The sequence below is a fragment of the Athalia rosae genome, chromosome 3, assembly GCF_917208135.1.
Source record: "Athalia rosae chromosome 3, iyAthRosa1.1, whole genome shotgun sequence".
Classification (NCBI taxonomy): Eukaryota; Metazoa; Arthropoda; class Insecta; order Hymenoptera; family Athaliidae; genus Athalia; species Athalia rosae.
This window is the reverse complement of record NC_064028.1, coordinates 23,748,655-23,770,385: the sequence shown is the minus strand read 5'-3', so window position 1 is coordinate 23,770,385 and position 21,731 is coordinate 23,748,655. Positions and strand designations below refer to the sequence as shown.

Here is a 21,731-nt window from a genome sequence, read left to right as displayed (position 1 = left end):
ATGACAAAATTACATAAAACAATTGATAAATGGCCAAAATCCAGTTTATAAAGTACACGTCAAACACGACGTATCGGAGCGTATACACAAAGAGAACGTAACCCCCAATTCAGTGGTGTAATGCGTTGCATGGTATACCGTGAGTTTCTTTAGAGCTCGATGTTGATTGATTAAATAAATACTCACATGATGGCTGAGTCAGATGATGAGCATTACGTTAAATTCGGGACAGCACTAGATCCCTTGGACGAAGGTGTGTTGAACTCAAATATTGCGATCTAGTCTGCTACATGAATTGGATTCATTTATATGATTCACCATGCATATTCTCAAATTTTCCTTGTAGTTATTCACTGTTTCGTAGATATGTAAGCACATAACTCATTTTCTCACTGTCGGGTATTGCCGAAACACTTAAAAACACTTGGTCAACATTACACTTAATACAACTATCCTAATTCACTTTCATAGATAATTTACCCCGGAAAAAACCGGTAACCATTGAAGATCAATATGCCTGTGATGAGCAAGGAAGGCGCAGGTTTCATGGTGCATTTACAGGAGGATTTTCTGCTGGTTATTTCAATTCTGTTGGTACTCGCGATGGCTGGAGACCTCAGCAATTTAAATCTTCGCGAAGCAGTAAAGCTGAGAGCAGAGCACAGAGACCGCAAGACTTCATGGATGATGAGGATATGGGAGAGTTTGGGATTGCGCCAACTGCCATCCGAGCAACTGCAGATTATACTGATCATGAAAAAAAAGGAGCCAAAAGAGAAAGGGCCAAATATGTCGGGGATGGACCTATACCTGGAACTCCAGTTTTGCGGGAACTTTTAAAGCCTGTGAGGTAAGAAAAATAATTAAATTCATTCAATCTCTTGACAGGATTCAATCTCTGAGTAGAAGATTGGATACAATTTGGAAATTACTCGTTCTAGAGACACGGTTGGAATTAAATTGCTGAAACAAATGGGTTGGAAGCCTGGCCAAGGTGTTGGGCCTCGTCTCTCAAAAAAAGAAAAGTCCAAGGTTAAACAACAAAATGATAAAATGAAGGTGTATGGCTGCCCATTGCCACCTCAACATGAAGAAGCTATGGAAACCGATTCTGCCGAATCAGATAACGAGGATAGCGAAATTACTTTTGCCCCTGATGATTATGAACCATTCAGGTATGGCCTTGACCTAATCAATTAATAAATCTATAACATATTGATGCTTAGAAATACTATTCAATATTGATTTTTTTGGTTTTGAAATTAGGTGCAACCCAAAGGATAATTTCTTCGGAATCGGCTACAGCGGATTGGACAAAAGACCAATACTTTCACACCATGTTACCTTGTTTGAACCAGCAGCATTTAAACTGCAGGAGAAAAATAAGAAGCTTTCAATTCGTGGACAGGCGTTCGGGGTGGGTGCTTTCGAAGCAGAAGACGAAGATATTTACTCAAGGGATGATATGTCCCAATACGATTTTAGTCTAGAACCAAAAGCTGTACATAAGTCCAGATGGTCCAATGAAAAGCCTGGAACATCTCAGAATAAGTGTATAGAAGGTTTTGTAGCAGCAAAGAAACAGGTGGAATCTAGAAATATTTTCAAACCCCCAGAATTACCAAAAGGTTTTGAACCTGTTCACATAATTAGAAAAAGTAGATTTGAACCAACTGCTGAATCAACGAGTCTTGAGATTGCGAAACGAAAAGGGCTTGCTAGGCATGACCTAAGGGCGGAAGACAGGGCACGAATAATCAATGATCCGAACCCTATTGCAATGATTTTATCCAACCATAGCAAAACAGAGTCTACAAATATCAAAAAACCTGTTGGGGATAGCCGTTTGAAGTCCATTCTGCCTGCTCCAGATGTTTCAAATAGTGAAAGTGATGCGATTATCCAATCACCTTCTAAAAAACCTTCTATCATATCGAACATTATTACGAAAACATTGAATTTGCATGGTAGAGAACGGACAGCTAAAAACCAAGAAACGTCATTAATTGATTCCAGTCACACTGATGTTTTAAAAGCTCCGAAACATTCTTGGCTTGAAAAATTAAGCGCCAAAAGTTTTGTTAAAGGCGGTGTAGAGAATTTAAGTTTAACTGAAAAAGCGGATAACAATTCCACAGAAGATGTTTCAATTAAAACATCAAATCCTGATAGTTCAAAAATCCTTACAACCAAGGTCCCACATGCAGAATTGGAAGTACCTCATGATGATTCTGGAGATGCAACCTTCAGACCATTCATTGCAAATCCAGACAAACAGAAGCGATATGAACAGTTTTTGGCATTTTCAAAATCAGGTGATAAAAGTAAACTCAAAAGTATACAACCCTTGTCAATGACCGAGTGGGAACAAGACCACGAAAGGGTAGAATTTGAACAAGCTGCAAGGCTCTATAAACCTTTAACAGGAAGTATGGGCGATAGATTTGTTAGTGGAAAGAACCAGGATGATTTACACCCATTAAGCGTTGTAGAAAAAACTCCAGATGCTGACTTTCAACTCAGAGATGCTGCTACAAAAAAAATGTTTGGCAAATTGACACGACAAAAGTTTGAATGGCAGCCAGCTAGTATTTTATGCAAAAGATTTAACATTGCTGAGCCCAGAACTGGCTGTGCACAACCAGAAACAGACAAAAAAACTAAATTTTCTGTATTTGATTACCTTGAAGAATCGGTTCATAATAGTTCTACATTCCAAAGTGCAACTGATGTCGCTGTGAGGATAAAATCAGAGAATTTGAATGGTACAGCAGTTCAAGAAGGGCTATTAAAAGGGTCCTCCCACCCCCACAAATCTTTGAGTAATCAACTAACTGGTACATCCGCTATGCTTTTGTGCGACAATGCTGACAAAGATAAAGTTTCAGCAAAGGAACGTAACTTTGAAGTGAAGTATGAGAGGATTTTTGGGAAAAATGTCAATGTCTTGGAAATACCTGTAACTGCTGAAGTGAACAGTAACACTATTCCATCAAAAAGTGGTTCTGAAGCCATCGACAATGTTTTGCATGTAAAAGGAACGGTAGACAATAACAAAAAATTCATTGAATCCTCTATAAACTCTGAGCATGGTGAAAGCTTACCAGGTCCTTATAGCACATCGACCGATCAGGTGGATTCAAACAAGACTGTTGCAAATAAAATTGATGAGAAAAAAGATCTCTTCAAGGCAATATTCTTGAGCAGTAGCGAAGATTCTGATTCTGAGAGGGAAGATGAAGTGGATGATGAGAAGTTGAAGTCAGTTTTAATTGGTCAGAACCCAGGCGCGTTAAACACACAAAGAAATACTTCGCCACCACGTGGAATTTTTGCTAATTTAGATTTGGACAGCTTGAACCAAGTAGCTATGACAAATAACAAAATCAATTTCATTGAAACGAAAAATTCCAATCCAAATGGTGATACATCAAAAACTGCTGCTCCAAGCCAAAGTAAGGATGGCTCGGATAATACAAGTGACTCTCAAAGCCAATCATCAGTCAAAGCTCAAAGATTATTTGGGCTAGAAGCCGACCCTGATTTGGAAATATTGCCTAATATGTATGGTCCAGTACTTCCGACAAAAACACAAAAAACTATTGAGAATGTACCATCGGATACGGGTCAGCAAGCACAAACTCAAAAACCTGTCTTCAAAAGTATTGTAGTTCCGGTCACACACCCGATTCCTCCTATGCAGGGTGAATGGGTCGAAAAGAAAAAAGAGAAAAAAACTAAAAAGGAAAAGAAAAAACACAAACATAAAGATCACAAAAAACACAAACACAAAAAACACAGGCGATGATATTCACGCACTTTGAATGAATGTCCAAATTATTCTGTTATATTTATTTCCGTTGAATAAATTGACTCACACCACAAAACTCTGTTATATTATTCAAACAGATATTAGATACGAAAGCTGTTGGCTCCGAGAATTATTGAAAACAGGCGACCGCGCGTTATGCCGTTTGTCACTTGTTAATTGTTCTAGAATTCAAAGTTTCGCGAAAAAGTAAGAAATGTCGTTTAGTTCACTAGACAGCCGCGGGGTGTTCATGCACCGGTCTGCATTGGATTAAAAATTCACGCAACTCGCCGAGCGCGTTAGAGCGCGTCCCGATGGCGATCTGTTAACATGTGTGAAAATACCCGGTGATTGCATATGTCGAGACGAAAACAGTGGTTTTGTCGTTCAGATTGATAAAATGTTTGTACTCGCAGAATTCGAAGACAACGTACGAATTCGACCTTGGATGTTTCAACGTAAATTAAACGATGCAATTGCCGATGAGCTGAATAGGAAGCTAGCTAACAAGGTGCACACCTAACTTGGTGAACACTGAAATCAATGTTATAAGTGAACAAGATTTTGATTTTATATTTTAGGTTTACCACAATGTTGGTCTTTGTATTGCCTTGCATGACATAACGAATATAGAGGATTCGTACATATTTCCTGGGGATGGATCCTCCCACACAAAAGTAGTCTTTCGCTTCATTGTCTTCAGACCATTTGTGGAAGAAATTATTGTTGGAAAAATTCGGAGCTGCAGTGCAGATGGTGTGCATGGTAAATTTTCTATCTGTTGCTTTGTGGAATAAAATAGATTATTAAAATACCTCGAGTTATCTAAGCAATGTTCTTTTTTTCCAGTCACTCTAGGCTTCTTTGAAGACATAATTATCCCACCTCACAAATTACAACATCCTTCAAGATTTGATCAGACCGAACAAGCATGGGTTTGGGAATATGATACTGGAGATGGAGAGAAGCATGATCTATTCATGGATGCTGGTAAATTAAATCTTTCTACATGCCTAAAAACTGGTACACTTTATATCAATTTGCTTCCAGGCGAAAGCATACGTTTCAGAGTAGTGAACGAAACTTTTGTTGAAACATCGCCCGTTAGCCCAGCTATTAACACTGAAGCGATTGAGAAATCTGAAGCAACTCTCACCTCTCCTTACACTCTAGGCGTAAGCATAATGCTGAACAAAAAGCATGAACTGTTGTGCCTGTATTTTTTTGTTGAGCAAGAATTATTTGTCAACAGGCTGCGATAGATGAACCCGGACTTGGTCTTCTTACCTGGTGGGAGAATACCTGAAATCAAAAGAGTGATTTCAAGATGAATGAATAAATGTCTTTGAATGAATATTACAACGCGATAGGATTTGTACATTACTTTTATTTTACTTATTATCGCACTCTATTATTTTGAGATTTTTTATTAATGCTTAGTCTAGTTACCCTATCAGCAAAACATTAAAAATTAACACAATACACAATGTTACCGTTTATCGAATAAATCACTAATTTAATAATATTTTGTATAGTATATACAATGTTCCATTTTTCCTCCTAATCCTGTATTCCCTCACGAAAAATATTCTCAGTATGCAAACATTAAATTTTCTAATGCCTATCCTACATTTACTTATGTCTCATTTTTTTCACAAAATTGCTTCCACTCACTTTATGGATGAAACCCTTCAATTAAACAATATTCACTCATTAATTGTCGTTTTACTCGAGGATCGTGACAATAATGAGAAATTCCGTTTAACTTATTAGTACACGTATATTTATACACGCATAGGAGAGTTTTAGTGAAAATAATCATTACCTATCCACTAATGCAATCAACATTTGCACCACGTTCAACAAAACACTTAAAAATAAATTTATAACACGAAAAAATTTTCTCGCAGTTTGTTCTCTTGTGAGTATTACCCGTTACTTTAGTATCACTATTGCCTGAGCACTTTCCTCCGTTCGTAAGTTCCGTTTATTACAATTAACATTCAATTTATTGAATCAATAATGTGTGTATATGTGAGAGTTAAATTATCATTAACAATCTTTATCACACTGAACAGTTTTCATCGACAACATAATATATCAAGTAATCGATGCTGATTAAAAAGTTGATTTTTTCCCAACACAGTGAGCTGGGAGACCTTAGAACTAAAAGATGCATTTACGAGAGTAAACGTTATGGTTGTATATTAGGCATAAAAGGTCATTCTTCCTTTGTAACAAACAATTCTACACTTGATGACTTTTTATGCATAAGAATCAATTTCACGACTTGATTTCCAATTTTTGGGTTGAAGGGCATTTATTAACGCGTTTTTTGGAATGAATTATTTTTTTTCTCATTTCTCTTGTTTCAACATTGTGCCTGCTAGATAGCTTTCTAAGGTGATGCATCTTTGGTTTTAATATCCTTTCTATGTGATAAATATATATTAGAGCAGGTAAAACTTGGCATCGCAATAATTTCAATCGAATTGTTATTTATTTATTGATTCATTTTTTGTTATTTATTTATTTGTTTTTTTTTTATATCATCTATCACAGTATCTGTTTGTGTCTCTCATTTCCGCAATATTCACTTAATATACACGGCTTACACGAGGCAATTATTTGATCAGGAATATCAATAACAAATATGTATGTTACATAAATTTATGTACTGAAGTGAATATCGTCCGATGAAGATCATGCGATAAACCTCGCATCAATATTTTAGATTTTGCACTGCCAAGGGACACCTAAATTAGTATAATTTGTAAGAGTGTAGAAAAAGAGTGCTGGATGTCTGCAAAGTTATATAAACCAATTGCCACTCTGTACGAGCGTCCATCGTACTGGCGATGTGCCTTTTATTTATTTTCATTATTTTCATTGTGTTTAAAAAGATACAACAATTTGAGTATCATTAAACTTCACATTCGTGACTTTTCAATAACAAATTATAGCAACTGTTAATTATAATAAGAAGCTTTATCAAACGGGCAAGCTAGTCTCGGAATAATTATTTTGTTAGATTCTTATTTGTAGATCTTTACTAGAAGACTACTTTGCTTTATTTTCTTCTATAACATAGTTTTCTTTTCGTTAGATATTTAGCACTCTTTATCCATATTCAAACTCTTACATATATTGCTTTGAGAGAAGTCATTTGAGTCGGATAATTATATCGTACCTCAATTTTGTCGAAATACCGACACTTAAAAATCACTGTTTTCTTTTTCTAAATAGAGTGCCATGATTAATATGCGACATTCATATAATTATAATGACTGATATTTATATTAAAATTAAAGTATATAATATTTATGTATAACATTCGAACGTAAACATTGAATGAATTTCCAGCTGAACTCACTTTATATGTTTTCTTTTCGATTTCGTTTAGTTTTGTTCTATATGTAGATCAACGTATACAGAAAAAATTAATTTATTCGCGTTCATTCAATAATCAGGCAACGCGGGAGGTGCTCCCGCAAATAGTCAAATAGCTCACGTGAAGTCCCTGGGCAGTTTGTAAGTTCTAATTCGTGAAGATGTCGCAATTGGATGAGGCTCGACAAACCACTGCTAGTTAATAGTGGACATCCTGTTTTGAAATGGAAAGAAAAACTAATTATATTATTAAAAACTAACATATGAAGAAATACATTCTTGAATTTTGATTTTATCAAATTGTCGAAGAATTCAAAGTTTCTTTTCGTTTGTCATAGAACCACTGAATATGCTTAGAAGAGTATTACGCAATTTACTCGCGAAAATACATGCAGCCGATGTTGACACAGTTATACAAATATTACGCGCGGTTTTATTATTAAAAGTAAGAAGGAAAATAAAATACCAAGCGAACAACATACCTGCGACAGAAAGCACTTGCAAAGATCTCATGCTGCACAAATGCTGTAGTCCAAAATCTCTCAGCTGCAAACACCACCTCAAAAATAACGCACTCAAAGAACCCATGGTGGATATATACCCAACACCAATATCAGTCACGTTAACGCATCTGAAAAAAAATGTTATCCCACATTTATTATTTATTTCTTTTTTTTTTCCATTATAAGAAGTACAGATATTTTTCTTGTTTCTTGAATTATTCAAGTAATTGATTCGAAAATATTGACACGGGTATTTTCCCGGAACCATTTATGTATTTGTGAATTAAAGCGTGTGTTATAAAATACTGTACAGAATCATAAAATGTGCCAACTAGTAGACACATAATAAATGGTATGCATCTAAGTTGTCTCGAAATAGCAGGATATTCCATAAAAAATCTGCATCTGCAGATTATCAAGTATCATCAAAATAAAGTAGATTCGTTGATTGAATATCTAATTGAATGCAGCATATAATCATTACAAGAAGGATTGTTATAATTATAGGAAATAGATCATTATAAGCGAGCGAAGCGAGCCTCTACTTGTTTCAAAATGCAATTTTTTTGTGGTACATTTCAAAAATCTCAAAATATTTATACATTAACTTGAATGTAATTATTCATATTCATGCCTAGATGTGTTATCAATCATTGTTTTCTGAAAAAAAGATGCAAATAAAAAGAACAGTATTCTTATCATTCAAATGTATTACATGTATATCTATATATACAGAGTAAGTAGCGCTATCTGTAGGTGTCATCAAGTAGCTCCAAGTCGTATACAACGAATGTATGCAGGGACGCATTTAAAAATCCACCCTATGCGACTCAGGTATTAGGAGACACATTTGTATGATCCATAAATCACGAGGTTTAACTTCAACAAAAGCTGTTGATATTGGAGATGAAGAAACTTCTGTTGGTTTAACATATGCTGCTTTACCAAGAGTTGAAACTTTAGAAGGTTTAGAATTCAACAGGAAATTTTCATATAACAGATCTCAAATGCTCAAAGTATTCGAAATGTGATGCGTCGAAAACAGGAGGAATTTCGAATGAAAAATTTTGAATGTCATTTGAAGGAAAAAATCCTTTTTTCTTTCTTCTTTTTCTTTTTTATGTAAACATCATATTTTTTCAAATAATAATTACTTTTCAATAATTGAAGTATACTTTCATTTGAAATATATTTTATATAATACGGACACGTGATTGTAGTTTTAGCTAGTTTCTATAATACTGCCAGCGCCATTGAAAAATTTGCTGCAGCTGCCAGACTGACGACAAGTATAAGTACATGTACCTATATTTTGCACGCTACCTGTATAGTTCAACTTATGAGAACGTTTATAAATAGACTTTCAACAAGAATGTGTTTATTAACAAGACTTGAGGTTGTCAACAAAATGAGATATTATCCATCCGCTTGGTATACGTAGGTGCCAGGAAACGTTTATCAGATTCCGACGCAATTTGTTCCATAAACAACGAAAATTTTTTTAACGCCGAAAATTTTACGAAAATATGATTTTTTAGTTTTGATATAATTTGTTACAATTTGTTTACTTGGGTGCATATACCTGTCTAATGTCAGCTCCTCCAAGTGGTTTAAATCACAGGCGATACATTCCAAAGACGCATCTGTTATCCTAGGACACCAACTCAAGTCCAAAGAACGAAGTCTTGGCAAATTCTCGGCTATTAGTTCCACACCATCGTCCGTAACTTTACTGCATCCGGAAAGCGACAGAACTGTGAGGTTCGGCAAGGAATGTACTGAAATCAAAAAAATAAAAAGTAAATCTTACGTTTTCACCGTAAAAGCTCAATGAAGATATTGGCTCTCATGAAAAGACGGAAATATACAGTCTGAGTATATTTCGTGTTTGCAATTCAGGTTGAAAACGTTTACATGTTTTTCCCCTTTTGTACCTCCACCTTTCAGCGCTTTGTGCAGGTGCCAATGATTAATTAAATTCTGAAACTGTTGACGTAATCGAGTAATCGATCAATACAGGTACATATATTGATGCGAAGACGATACGGTGTATAAATAACGCAGACAGGCCGTTGTCCTCAAAGTGCATAGCCTGACCTGAGGCGTATACGTACGTCGAAAGCTTCAAGTTATATAAAGCTATCTTTGCTAAATTTAATACCAATCGACATAGGTATCTAGCCAATTTGATTGAACGGTTTTTCCCTGAAATGGTGATCCACACCTGACGCAACTGTAATTATAATTTTATTGACTCGGCTCAAATCCCACTACGTGAATGCCAACAATTTTCCACCGGCTAATAGCTAACGTGAAACGAGACTTTCAAGCTCACTAAAGCGCAGAAATTAACTTCGAATCTAAAAGTAAATTAACAAAAAATATATGTACATGTACACGTACAGTTATACATGCACATATTTATGTTGCGTACAATCCATGTGCGATATCAAATTGAGTCTAGACTGGGATATATTATGAAACTTATCACCGAGCGAGTGAAAATAAACCGATGATAAATTGTGAAAATAAGCTGGTTAGTACACAGAGTAAACAAAAAAAAAAATGAAAAAACAATCTCCCGATTTCTTATCACTCCTGTAACCGTTGAGGTTCACCTTCCTACAAATATTGTGGGCACTCTAAGTTTCAGAGCCAACAACTTCATTGATAATTATCGCGGATGTGTGGAGCAAAGTACTTAGGAGCAATAATGTGACTGTGGTTTGAGTGTAAAATTTAACTTGAACTGCGGAGCTCCAAAACACTTTAATACCCGAAATAAAAACCTTGTACGTAAAACGAGATGATTAAAGTCTTCACCTTTTTCAAACAGTCGCAGTTTCGAAATTTTCGCAAAAAAAACTTCATTATGATTTCTTTGGAGAAATAAAAACTTAATACATACCAATATTCACAACTCCATGATTGGTCAACTCCCAGCAAGATTGCAGTCTTAAAATGCTGAGAGATCCGCTTTGCTTGGGACTAAAGTATCCGAGCGCAGCATCGGTAACGTGATAAGCTTGAAGTGAAAATTCGTAGAGACTTGGTAAAAGCTGAGCCACAGCGCCAACAGCTTCGTCCGCAACATTTATGCAATCCGAGAGCGACAAGGAAACTATTCTCGGTGTTAAACATGCCCAGAGACCGGCTTCCGTTATCTCATTACAACCGGCTAATTCCAGTTCAAAAAGTGCCTGAAAAAAGAGAAAACGTATTTTCAGAGTTTACAGCATTTCGCGTTATTTCAAGCGTTTCGAGCGAGAGCTGGTCAAATGAAAAGATTGACGGCAATTGTTACGCACATTTTCACTTGATGCGGACACTTAATTATCTAGACTTTAGCATCGAAAAATATTCTCGTATTCGACGATTACCTGGAGATGATCCAAAAGTGCTTCAAGTCCTCTATCCGTTACAGCGCAACATCTTAAAGATAAAGAATGAACGTGTCTCTGTGCCAAAGGAAAACTGTGCGTGAGTTCCAAAGCGTCTTCGTCCGCTGCGCCTAAGAGAACTAAGGAATGGAATCCTCTTCTTACTAAGGATGCGTAAAGACGAGTCCGAGAACTGGAAGCCATCACTCTGGCTTCCCTACATCGAATTACAGGAACTAGACCTGCCCATAGTCTTGGTCTGGCGTAAAGAACATCCCTCCATCTCGAACAGACCTGGAGAAGAATACCCGAGTGAATTGAAGATAAGAAAGAAAGATGAACTGGAAATTAAAAATATTTGTTATCGCACGATTTTCTGTCAGGTGCAAAAATGTCACGGCGTTGGTAAACTCGGGGTCTTTTGAAACCGCTGAATATGAACTTGTTGTCAGAATTCTGGGATTCGAACTGATGCATCCAACATGGCCGACTAAAGACCAAGAAATCTGTGCCCTATAGTGTTGCCCATTTATTATACCAATCCTCCTATGCGAAATTGCATTTGAATTGCAATGTCATTTTTGATCAGCAGCATAAACTCAAAAATGAAGTGAACATATTCGTTCATATGCGAGTATTTACACCTATTAATAATTAAAGCACTTCCCACCTGAGCTAAAACTCTCCTTTCTCCGGCATTGAAGTAAAGGAAGAATCTTCCAAGGAAATGATCGTCCTGTACAAGCTGTTCCCATGTGTTCGGGGGCGCATACCCCCCAGTACCACCGCTAGCTAAGGGGACATTTTTCGCCCTGTTTCTAGGCGCTCTTCCCCTATTCGCAGTACCATTAATCAGCCCCTTGTTATTAACCCCTCCTGGGGTACTTCCAGGCGTAGGCATACCCCTGCTAGGTTTATCAGGGGTAGCATTTGCGTTCGATGTTTGTAAATTTGTGTTCGTTCCACCACCCCCTCCACAAAATACGTTCGTGACGCGTTCCATGACGCTGGTTTTTCCTCCGCCTGTAAAAGAAGACCATTTTCATATGAAATTATAGATTTTTCATCTTTTTTTTTTCGTAGATTAACTTATTGCATTTCTCTTGATTATAATCATGTATAGTTTCAACTTTCGTTTAGATTCGTTTGTTCTTTAAAAATGGCAGTTCTCATCATTCCTGCTTTCTAACTTGACCGACTGTTGAAAATCTAAAAATACGGGGATGGTAATCAACTCGAACAATTCACGAGCAATAAAAATCTCGCAGTCTGATAACGAACGACATATTACAACCTATAGTATATTGAGTTCTATTGATTTCACTGCAGCATTTGTATCTCGCTAATAATATCGTGTCAATAAACCAATCAAAATGAAACGGCTGTTAACGTGTTCATTGAACGGAATTCATAATCTTGAACGAAAAGCTTTGAAACTCTGCAGCGTCCATTGTTCGTTCCAATTTTAGATATAGACATTAGAATATTGTGAAATTCATTCTACTCTCAGCAATTCTTCAACCGAACAAAAGCTCTACACAGCCGCCTCTGAAATTCGCAATTCATTTTTCATACAGCCTGTATACATGTCGGACTTGATGATGGAAAAAAAGCTCATGCACCCGATCGATGGTTAATTCTGCTAGAAAATCGTACAAAGGGCACGGCCCTCATACTTTTTATAGTACATAACACACACATGTGCATTATATATCCAATATTCTATAAAAACATATCGATGAAAGTGGAATAGGATGAATTGCAGAAAACAAACCATGATGCTTAGAAGCTCGTAGCCCCAAGCCGTTTATTCTTTTCGTCAATTCAGCGCTCGCCCTTTCAACAACACCTTGTGCAGATATCGAAGACATATCTTTAGGAATTGTGTCGCACCCTTGAATTATAACGCTTATGATTATAATCAAGAGTAACTCGTATTCGTTATCTTCAAGTGCAGTGTGCTTAACATATTTATTCAAATTTACCGATGAATCTTGCGTTATTACTGATATTATTATTATTACTTTTAATATTAAAATTATTGTTAATACACACTAAGTTGAAAGTTTAGCAAAATTTGTTTGTTTTTTATTTTAATTTGTTGCGTTTGTTTTAATCTCCTTCGATCAGTTTTTTCGGAATAAATTTATCAATAAAAAGGCTCGATTAATTTAATTTGAATTGACGAGTTTCATGGCGTATCGTGTAAGTTTTGAATTGTAAATTTTTATATTCGTGGGTTATATCTTGATCTGCATGCTAAATTGTGAGCACTTGATCAATTCTTTAATTTATTAATTCCGACGTTGAAGACTTCGATATTTTTAGTCAACGAAATATTCTGATGATACGGCGCGGAATACGATACGTTTTTTGCTTTTGATTAATGCAGATTGCGTATAAAAAAATTGAATGAAACTAAGTTTTTTTCTTCTCAGACGAATGAAAACAATAACACTGACGACGTTCAGAACAATGACAACGTTGAAAAATTATAATCAATGACGGATGATCAGATTATTTGAAAAATGATAATATTCTACTACTGTTTAGGGGTTGTACTAAAATACATGTACACACGCGAGGGTAAAAAATGGAAAACCACCTTACTAAGCAAATCAATACCGCAATACGACACGGATGGTTAAAAATTCGAACGTTTTCGTATTTGAATAATATTTGGAAGTAAGTGGATTGCGCGAAAGTAAAATTTGAATCGTAGAAACATTATTTCATGTTAAATATTTCATTTTCATTTATTAAATTCGTTATATATTACATGATATTATTCGGTTAGAAAACTTGAACGTTATCAGTTTGTAAATAACGCGTCGAGTTCAGCCATTGACGGGGGTGGTTTAACTTATACTGAATCGATATCCTTCCTCCACTTGTCAGGCCTCTCCCCACTGTTCAACCTACGTTTTGGTTGCGCGCCGCGATTTCAGCGCTGCTTTATCAACCCCTAACAATAGGCAACTCGATTGACGAGACAACATTTGACCGATCATTGTTGAGGCGTAGAAGAAAATCATCGAAGTATTTTCTTTTTTCCAACACAAACATGTTCTAAATACCTCTGACTAATCAGGGATTTTTTTGCTATGGAAAACTCCATGGAAAAATTCACGAGGGTGAATTCTGTCGACCCTGGATAGCGTTTCAGAATCCATGGTTTTCGCGCCATGTGCAAAGCTATGAGCTTACTCCTGCGATAAGATGCAGAGCTTTTTTACCATCAGATGAATTTCGATGATAATTCAGTGCTGAATTAGATCATTAGTAATTGTGCTGAGAAATAGGATTTGCTGTTTAAAACCCGACATGACGTAGACACGCGTTATTTTTAAACTACAATAGAGGCTGAATACCGAGAGAATGCCTGTGGTTAACTTTCACACCACTAGACCGAAAAATAGTGGAATTAGCGATAAGAAGACCGCAGAAAATACGAAAGATGTACTACGTGTGTTACGCGAGTTTGCAGATTCCCCGGGTTTTATCGTTAGTCATTTACGCGATAAGACAAATTACTTATCAATCGTTCACTCGGCGTCTGCGAACCCGTTATGGAAGAGCAACAAACAACAATCAGAAATCCTTGTCGACAAGGTTGTCGTCCTATTTGTTAGAATTCTAGAAATTCAGTAGCTGAATCATTGCGAAATTTTACCGATTAACAAACTTGTTACGAACGTAATGGAATATGTGTGTCAATCGAATTGCCAAATTCAATTTTTTTGCAATGCCAAAGGACTATATCCGCGATAAATTTTCCTGGCAAACTCATGTGAACCACATTTCCTCGGTTACGAAATACACCAAAGCTACTGCGAACTTAAAATTCAGGAGAAATGTTGAGAAATCAAGCAACGTACAAGGAAGAGTGAAGGAGTAGAATGAGATCTTATAGAATGTTCCAGTGTTTTAAGCTTGACCCATTTTCAATTATCAACTGATCATCCAGTAAATCCAATCGAATGGCTGAGTGGTCATTTCACCCAAAGTAAATTGAAGTTTATTCGAGTTGCGATCTTTGCATAAAACACCCCCGTTGATTTCGTTAAGAATTCCAAATTATCGAATGAATGACTAAAGCTGATTAACTGTTGGGGGAATCCCTTATCCAAGACCTTTAGACACTGGGTGATTTTTTTGCCCGATACAATTTCACAGTATGAGTACTTCCACCGTACTCAGCACCGGAACTTCCTTCTATGGTGTCGAGGCATTCATAACTTGGGAACGATGTTAAACGATATAAAAAGCGCTTGACCAGACATCACGATATCCAGACAGTCATTCGATCATCTGCGGGACAGTTGTAGTTCGACATTCATTCTCAAGTTACACACTCCGAAATTTTTTATTTTCATTCTTCAAGTGAACAAAAAAGTGTTTATTAAAGGTAAATCCAATCCAAATTATCACATCAAGTTCTCTTCATATCCATTTCGTCAAACTTTGCACCAAAATTTTTGTTTCTTCCTGCAGTCGTGGAAGTAGTGAATAGTAGTTTATTGATTTATATAAAATTTAAAATGGAAAAATTTATTGTCGCATCTTATTTTCCTAATTCATCTTGTGCTAAGTTTTTATAGACCTTGATAGTTTGAAGTAATATTTTTGAAGGAAATTGCAAGTTGGAATTCAAATTTCTAGATGGGTAACCCTCTGACCGTTGAAAGCGTCAACATCTTCGAGAAGGAGAACGCAAATCTTCATCACACTTCGAAATATGAACTGGTCCACCAATCTCCATCATCAGCAGTTCTTCGACGCGGACAGCCCTTTAAATTGGCCGTTAAATTCAACCGGAGTTACACACGGGAAGTGGATAGCGTTAGTTTTATTTTCAATTTCGGTTCAAACCCAAATGTCATGAGAGGTACTCGAGGAGTGGGTGTACTCGATACTCGAAGCACGTCTTCAACTGACATAGAAGCTTGGGGTGTTCGTTTTGTATCTGCAAACGCCGAAGGTATTTTCGTCGAGGTCACAAGCCCTGCAGACAGTCCAGTTGGACTTTGGCATCTGGATATTCAAACCACCACTAAATCGGGCTACAGAAAAATCACCAACACTTATCACTTCGACAAGGATATTTACTCTTTGTTCAATCCATGGCTAAAAGGTGAGTGAATAATTGTTTGAAAAAAATATTGACGATCGATAAAATTCCAAACTAAACTGTATTTTTTTGGATTTTGATAACAGAGGATTCGGTTTACATGGAAAACCAAAGACTGCTTGATGAGTACGTTAATAACGATACTGGAAAGATTTGGGTCGGTGCTCTGGGAAGCTGTAAAGGTAGAGAATGGATCTTTGGACAATTCGACGACTGTGTCCTTCCGGCGTGTCAACTTTTACTCGAAAGATCTGGAATTATAGCAGCGTCCCGAGGAGACCCTATTAAAATGTCCAGGGCAATTTCGCGAATCGTAAGTCCAAGTGTCCACTCATCGATTCACGTCGCTGTTCCGGACCACCGCTGATTACTGTAATAATACTGACAGAAAAAATCAATCATGACCACTTTTATCTTCAGGTAAACGCCAACGACGACAGAGGTGTCTTAGCCGGTCGTTGGGACGGCGAATATTCCGACGGAACGTCACCGTCGGCATGGACAGGGAGCGTTCCAATTCTCGAAGAATTTTTGAAAACCGGAGATTCCGTACAGTGGGGTCAGTGCTGGGTTTTCGCAGGAGTGTTGACGACGGTTTGCAGAGCATTGGGACTACCTTCCAGAGTCGTGTCGAATATCGTATCAGCTCACGACACCAACGTATCTTTATCGATAGATCGTTACTATAATTCCAAATTCGAGTCACTCAACGATCCGAACAGCCGAGGTGAAGATTCCATTTGGAACTTCCATGTCTGGAACGAAGTCTGGATGGCCAGACGAGACCTTCCGCATGGATACGGAGGATGGCAAGCTGTCGACGCCACACCTCAGGAAACTTCCGATGGGATGTTCCAATGTGGACCAACATCTGTTGAAGCTATCAAACAAGGAGCCGTTGGATATAACTACGACGTTCCCTTCATGCTGGCCACTGTTAACGCTGACGTTATCCAGTGGATAGAAGATAAGAAAAGTGCACACGGTTGGCGAAGAGTGACGAGCGATACGAATCAGTGAGTATTCATTTGATCTGGTGATAGTTTTTGGTGAAGAATAGCTTTGACGAGTGATTGTTTTACAGGGTCGGTAAATTGATTCTCACGAAAGCTCCTTTCATGTTTGATCCAAACGGTGATAGGGACAGAGAAGTTATAACCCAGAATTACAAGAACTTGGAAGGTAAGTCGTGTTTTCATTTTTCAAATATTTTCCAATCTGAAAATGTTGTATAAACTTCACGACGAATCGTTTCAGGTACTGAGGCCGAACGTTTGACTCTGCTCAGAGCGGCGCGAAGCACTGACAGCGCAAGGAGATTCTACTCGATTCCTGACCAAGCTAAGGAAGATGTTGAATTCGAACTCGTTGACCTCGATAGGGTGAACGTTGGAGAACCATTCACCATCACGCTCTACGTAAAGAACAAGTCAAAGAGCCCAAGAAATATCCGGGTGCTTTTAACCGCTTCTAGTGTTTATTACACCGGAATCAAAGCAAATCTGGTGAAATCGAAGGCCGGAGCTTTCGTCGTTGGACCTGGAGATCGTGAGTAGACTTTTACCGTAATCAACAGTTCTCGAAAGCTATCATATTTGGTTTACTGTGTATTTTTACGGTGCTGAATGTTATTGATAATTATTAGGTGAAGTTCTGAAGCTGACCGTCACCGTCGATGACTACACCGACAAGTTGGTGGAATACGCGATAATGAAGCTCGAAGCAATTGCAACGGTAAAAGAAACGTTGCAAACATGGTCCGGAGAAGACGATTTTCAAATATTGAAACCCACTATCGATATCAAGGTATGAGTCTTGAACGATCTTAGAGAAAAATATTCGCTGATCAAGTTTTCGTTTAAATTGTTGTCCCGTAATTTTTTTTTCTTTTGGTTCTTCGAGAGCAATCTTATATAATCAGCTCAAAAATCTAAATCTGAAAGCCAAAATCATCTACTCATGCAATCGATCGAGTGATCATCAATTATTTGCTGTTGGGAGCAGCAAAATTATAAGACACATCGATTGGTTTTAGTCGTAGACCCACTTTGATTCGTCGCAATCCATGCATGGGTCGAAATATTCGAATTTCTCGGTCTACGAGGAAGCCCAAGCTTATCTGGAGTCAGTCAGGTAGCCACGGGCGCGCGGTTTGTTGTGGAGCGTCACCTCTGCTCAGCCCTGAAGGTGACGTCTCACAACAAAGCGCTACGCTGCCGGCTACGCTGACTCCAGCAAAACTCGAGTTTGCTAGTGAATTGAGAAATTCGAATATTTCGACCCATGCATGGATTGCGATAAATTAAAGTGGGTCGACGACTAAAACCATATCGATATGTCTTAATTTCTCTGCTCCCAACAGCGAATAATTGGTGATTACTCGATCGATTGCATGTGTAGATGATTTTGAGTTCCAGATATGGATTCCTGAGCTAATTATATGTGAGATTGCTCTTGAAGAACCAAAAAAAATATCGTTTTTTGAGCAACAAATAAATCATTGTTTTAATTGGGTTTAATATGCTTTTCTGACGTATTTTGACCTCAGGAATCCGATTCTCAAAGAAAAATTGACCTATCTCTAAAATTGATCGAGTTATCGCTAATTTTCAGCTTTTTGGGGTCAAAAATAAAAAATCGATTTTATAATCTATCTTATTGTAATTTGAGCTCAGGAATGCGAATCCGAAAGAAAAAATGATCTATCTTCAAAAATGACCGAGTTATTGCCGAATTATCGCATTTTTTGGCACAAATTTAAGGATATCTCGAAGGAAAAAAATCGTAGCTCAATTTGGACAACGGATTCGTGTTCCTGAGGTCAAAATACATAAGAAAAGTGCCATACGATCAATTTTAAAAAATAAAAATTTTTGGTCAAAATTTGAAAAAATCGTAAGGGGTACCCCTTGGAAAAATCTCAAATTTTGGCCAAAAATTTTTATTTTTCAAAATTGATCGTATGGCACTTTTCTTATGTATTTTGACCTCAGGAACACGAATCCGTTGGCCAAAATGAGCTACGATTTTTTCCCTTCGAGATATCTCAATTTTTCTGCTCCAAAAAGTGAAAAATTGGCGATAACTCGATCAATTTTACAGATAGACCAATTTAACTTCCAGATTCGAATTCCTGAGCTCAAATTACATCAGATTAGCACATAAAATGAAATATTTTTTTTTGGTCCAAAATCGACAAAAATCCAAGGGGTACCTTTTTGGATTTTTCCCATTTTTGGGCCAAAAATGAAGTATTTTCAAAATTGATCAAAGCCATTTGGCTGACATACTGGAAATCAACTTTTTAAAACAGGATCAATTCTCGTCTTTTTCAGATCGAAGATAAATTGATCGTTGGAAAGTCAACCGCGATTTCCTTCAGCTTCAAAAATCCATTGACCAGAAATCTCACCAAATGTGAGTTCAACTATGCTGGAATAGGATTGGCAAGGCACATAAAACTCCCATTTGAAAATATTCGGCCAGGCGAACTGGTCACTGTGAGACATAGACTGGTACCTCAAAAGGCAGGACAATTGAATCTTGTTGCTACTTTTACCTCCAAAGAACTCGTCGATGTTACCGGATCGGCAACTGTCAGAGTTCTTGATAAAGAAGACTGATGCAGTCTCAAGTAGGAGGGAATGTTGAAACGCTCGTGTTCTAAATCGTAGTCGGATTCATTTCCTGTATTTAATCTTCTAACTGAATGATCTCAATTTTACTCACACCGATGTAACACTCAAATTATTTATACATTTTATAAAGAAATAAAGTTTATTATATTTCATAAACCTTGGTAACTTTATGTATTGAACCCGTCACAAGTAGACGATTACACGAACTGTTCAAAAAAACAGCTGCAACAAAACGGCAGACTGATAAAAACGCTATACTTCACAGTAGACTGTAAACTGTAAACAACAAAATACAAACGAACAAATAATCGCGTAAATAAGAGACAAAATATGTTCTCTGCGAACAATTATCCTTTTCAAATTATCCCAACGGTATTTCGAAAGGACCTCACGTTTCACGACTCCCTTCGATCCTTCTAAATTTAACTTCCGCACGCAGAGTTTCCTCGAACGCTTTTCTTTACTGGTTTGAAAACCTCGTTCTTCCTGCACGTGAACTTCGGCTTCACAAGATTCCTCCAACCCTTTCAAAACTCGACTCACAATGCCTTTCACCTCTGCAAGTATTTCGGAATCGGGCGAACTTGTGCCTGACAACATATCTTTTGTTTCTTCTAAAGACTGATAGACGATCGACGCTTCGTCATCGCTCGAATCAGCCGAAATTGGCATTTCGTAGCTCTCGAAAGCCCTTTCTTCTTCTATCAGGTCATAATCAGTCCTGAAGCGTTGCATGTTTTCAGCAAGTAACGTTTTTATGCGAGACCTTGACCTTGGGCTGGTTTCAACTTTCTCGACTCTTTGTCCGAAATCGGGAGAAGCTTTTTTTGGAGCGAAGTGCAACGTCTCGATCGATTTTTCATTCTTAGATTCTTCTACCCTACCTTCCAAACTACTACACGTCTTATCACCCTGATCGCCGATTTTTTCAATCGCTTTCCGACTCTGGAATAATTTTTCCTTCTCCAAAAACGGCTTCGAGGGGACAGCAGGCCTCGAATCAACTTCAACAAACTGTTCATCCTTTCTCAAGCCATCCCCAGATGGTTCGACTGATGATTTTTCAACTTCTACTTTCACCCTTTGGATTATCTTCGCCGGTGAAATAATCTTTGGACTCCGTGATCCTTCCGGCGATTTCTTATCCTCTGCACGAGGACCAACATTCGTACTTACTCGTCGTATGTGATCTTGAGTAGTCTCTATGACATCGCACTGATTTTCATTAAGTTTGTCAGGCCCATTGGACTTCAACTGATTTTTTTCTAAAATATGAAATGCTCCGTACAAGTTCGATGCCCTAATCGTAGCCAATTTGAAAGCTTCTACAACGTCATTCGGTAATTTATCATAGGGTGAAGTAGTCTGTTGCGAATTGTCTGTTGGCAATGGATGTGTTTCCGCAGGGGTTATTGCTAATGCACCCACCGAGACATCCGATTTTAAAATCACGTCAAATTGTGTTGCATTTTCAGCGGTGTCCGCTTTGCTCAGGAGTGCCTTGTCCACTCTTTCATTGTTATCACCGTTTCTAACTATCGCTGAATCATCCACTGTGGTCATAGTCGCTGCTTCTACGTGCACGTGGTCATTTTCCGCCTCGGTGAGGGTTGTCAGTTTCGTGGACGATCCGTTGACTTTATTGGACGTCTTTGAAGTCAAGGGATTTGTACACGGAATCTTCTGTTTATTCGACCCGCATTTCCGCTTGTGGATCACTTGGTTCTCTGCTCTGTTCAGCAGATGAACGTCCAGGTCCTGATCGCTTAAAATTTCTCTGAGCAGTTCCAAGGATCTGGCGTGCCTATTGATGGATTTTTTCTGAAAAGTTCGATCAACGGACACTTCTTCTGCGGGGCATGTAGATAGTTTGCTATC

General features: G+C 37.6%; 4 protein-coding genes across 4 annotated transcripts; 3 read left to right on the top strand and 1 right to left on the bottom strand.

Annotated features, from left to right (window-relative positions):
- The first annotated feature begins 111 nt into the window (after positions 1–111).
- Positions 112–3,887, top strand: LOC105686891 (G patch domain-containing protein 1 homolog). Its single transcript, XM_012402127.3, has 4 exons — positions 112–253; positions 472–850; positions 942–1,175; positions 1,267–3,887. The coding sequence occupies exons 1-4, from the start codon at positions 187–189 to the stop codon at positions 3,806–3,808; spliced, it is 3,222 nt and encodes a 1,073-aa protein (XP_012257550.2). The 5' UTR covers positions 112–186; the 3' UTR covers positions 3,809–3,887.
- A 137-nt stretch (positions 3,888–4,024) lies between these two features.
- Positions 4,025–5,336, top strand: LOC105686897 (DNA-directed RNA polymerase III subunit RPC8). Its single transcript, XM_012402134.3, has 5 exons — positions 4,025–4,322; positions 4,393–4,576; positions 4,661–4,801; positions 4,862–4,986; positions 5,064–5,336. Exons 1-5 carry the CDS (start codon positions 4,212–4,214, stop codon positions 5,115–5,117), a joined length of 615 nt encoding a protein of 204 aa, XP_012257557.1. The 5' UTR covers positions 4,025–4,211; the 3' UTR covers positions 5,118–5,336.
- On the bottom strand, positions 5,179–13,929 carry LOC105686896 (F-box/LRR-repeat protein 16). Its single transcript, XM_012402132.3, has 7 exons — positions 12,859–13,929; positions 11,755–12,107; positions 11,085–11,378; positions 10,613–10,904; positions 9,287–9,482; positions 7,684–7,832; positions 5,179–7,415 (listed from the first exon to the last, which is right to left on the bottom strand). Exons 1-7 carry the CDS (start codon positions 12,953–12,955, stop codon positions 7,267–7,269), a joined length of 1,530 nt encoding a protein of 509 aa, XP_012257555.2. The 5' UTR covers positions 12,956–13,929; the 3' UTR covers positions 5,179–7,266.
- A 172-nt stretch (positions 13,930–14,101) lies between these two features.
- On the top strand, positions 14,102–19,986 carry LOC105686815 (hemocyte protein-glutamine gamma-glutamyltransferase-like). Its single transcript, XM_012401953.3, has 8 exons — positions 14,102–15,492; positions 15,747–16,218; positions 16,302–16,528; positions 16,636–17,231; positions 17,300–17,397; positions 17,473–17,763; positions 17,861–18,021; positions 19,551–19,986. The coding sequence occupies exons 2-8, from the start codon at positions 15,747–15,749 to the stop codon at positions 19,836–19,838; spliced, it is 2,133 nt and encodes a 710-aa protein (XP_012257376.2). The 5' UTR covers positions 14,102–15,492; the 3' UTR covers positions 19,839–19,986.
- The last annotated feature ends 1,745 nt before the right edge of the window (positions 19,987–21,731 follow it).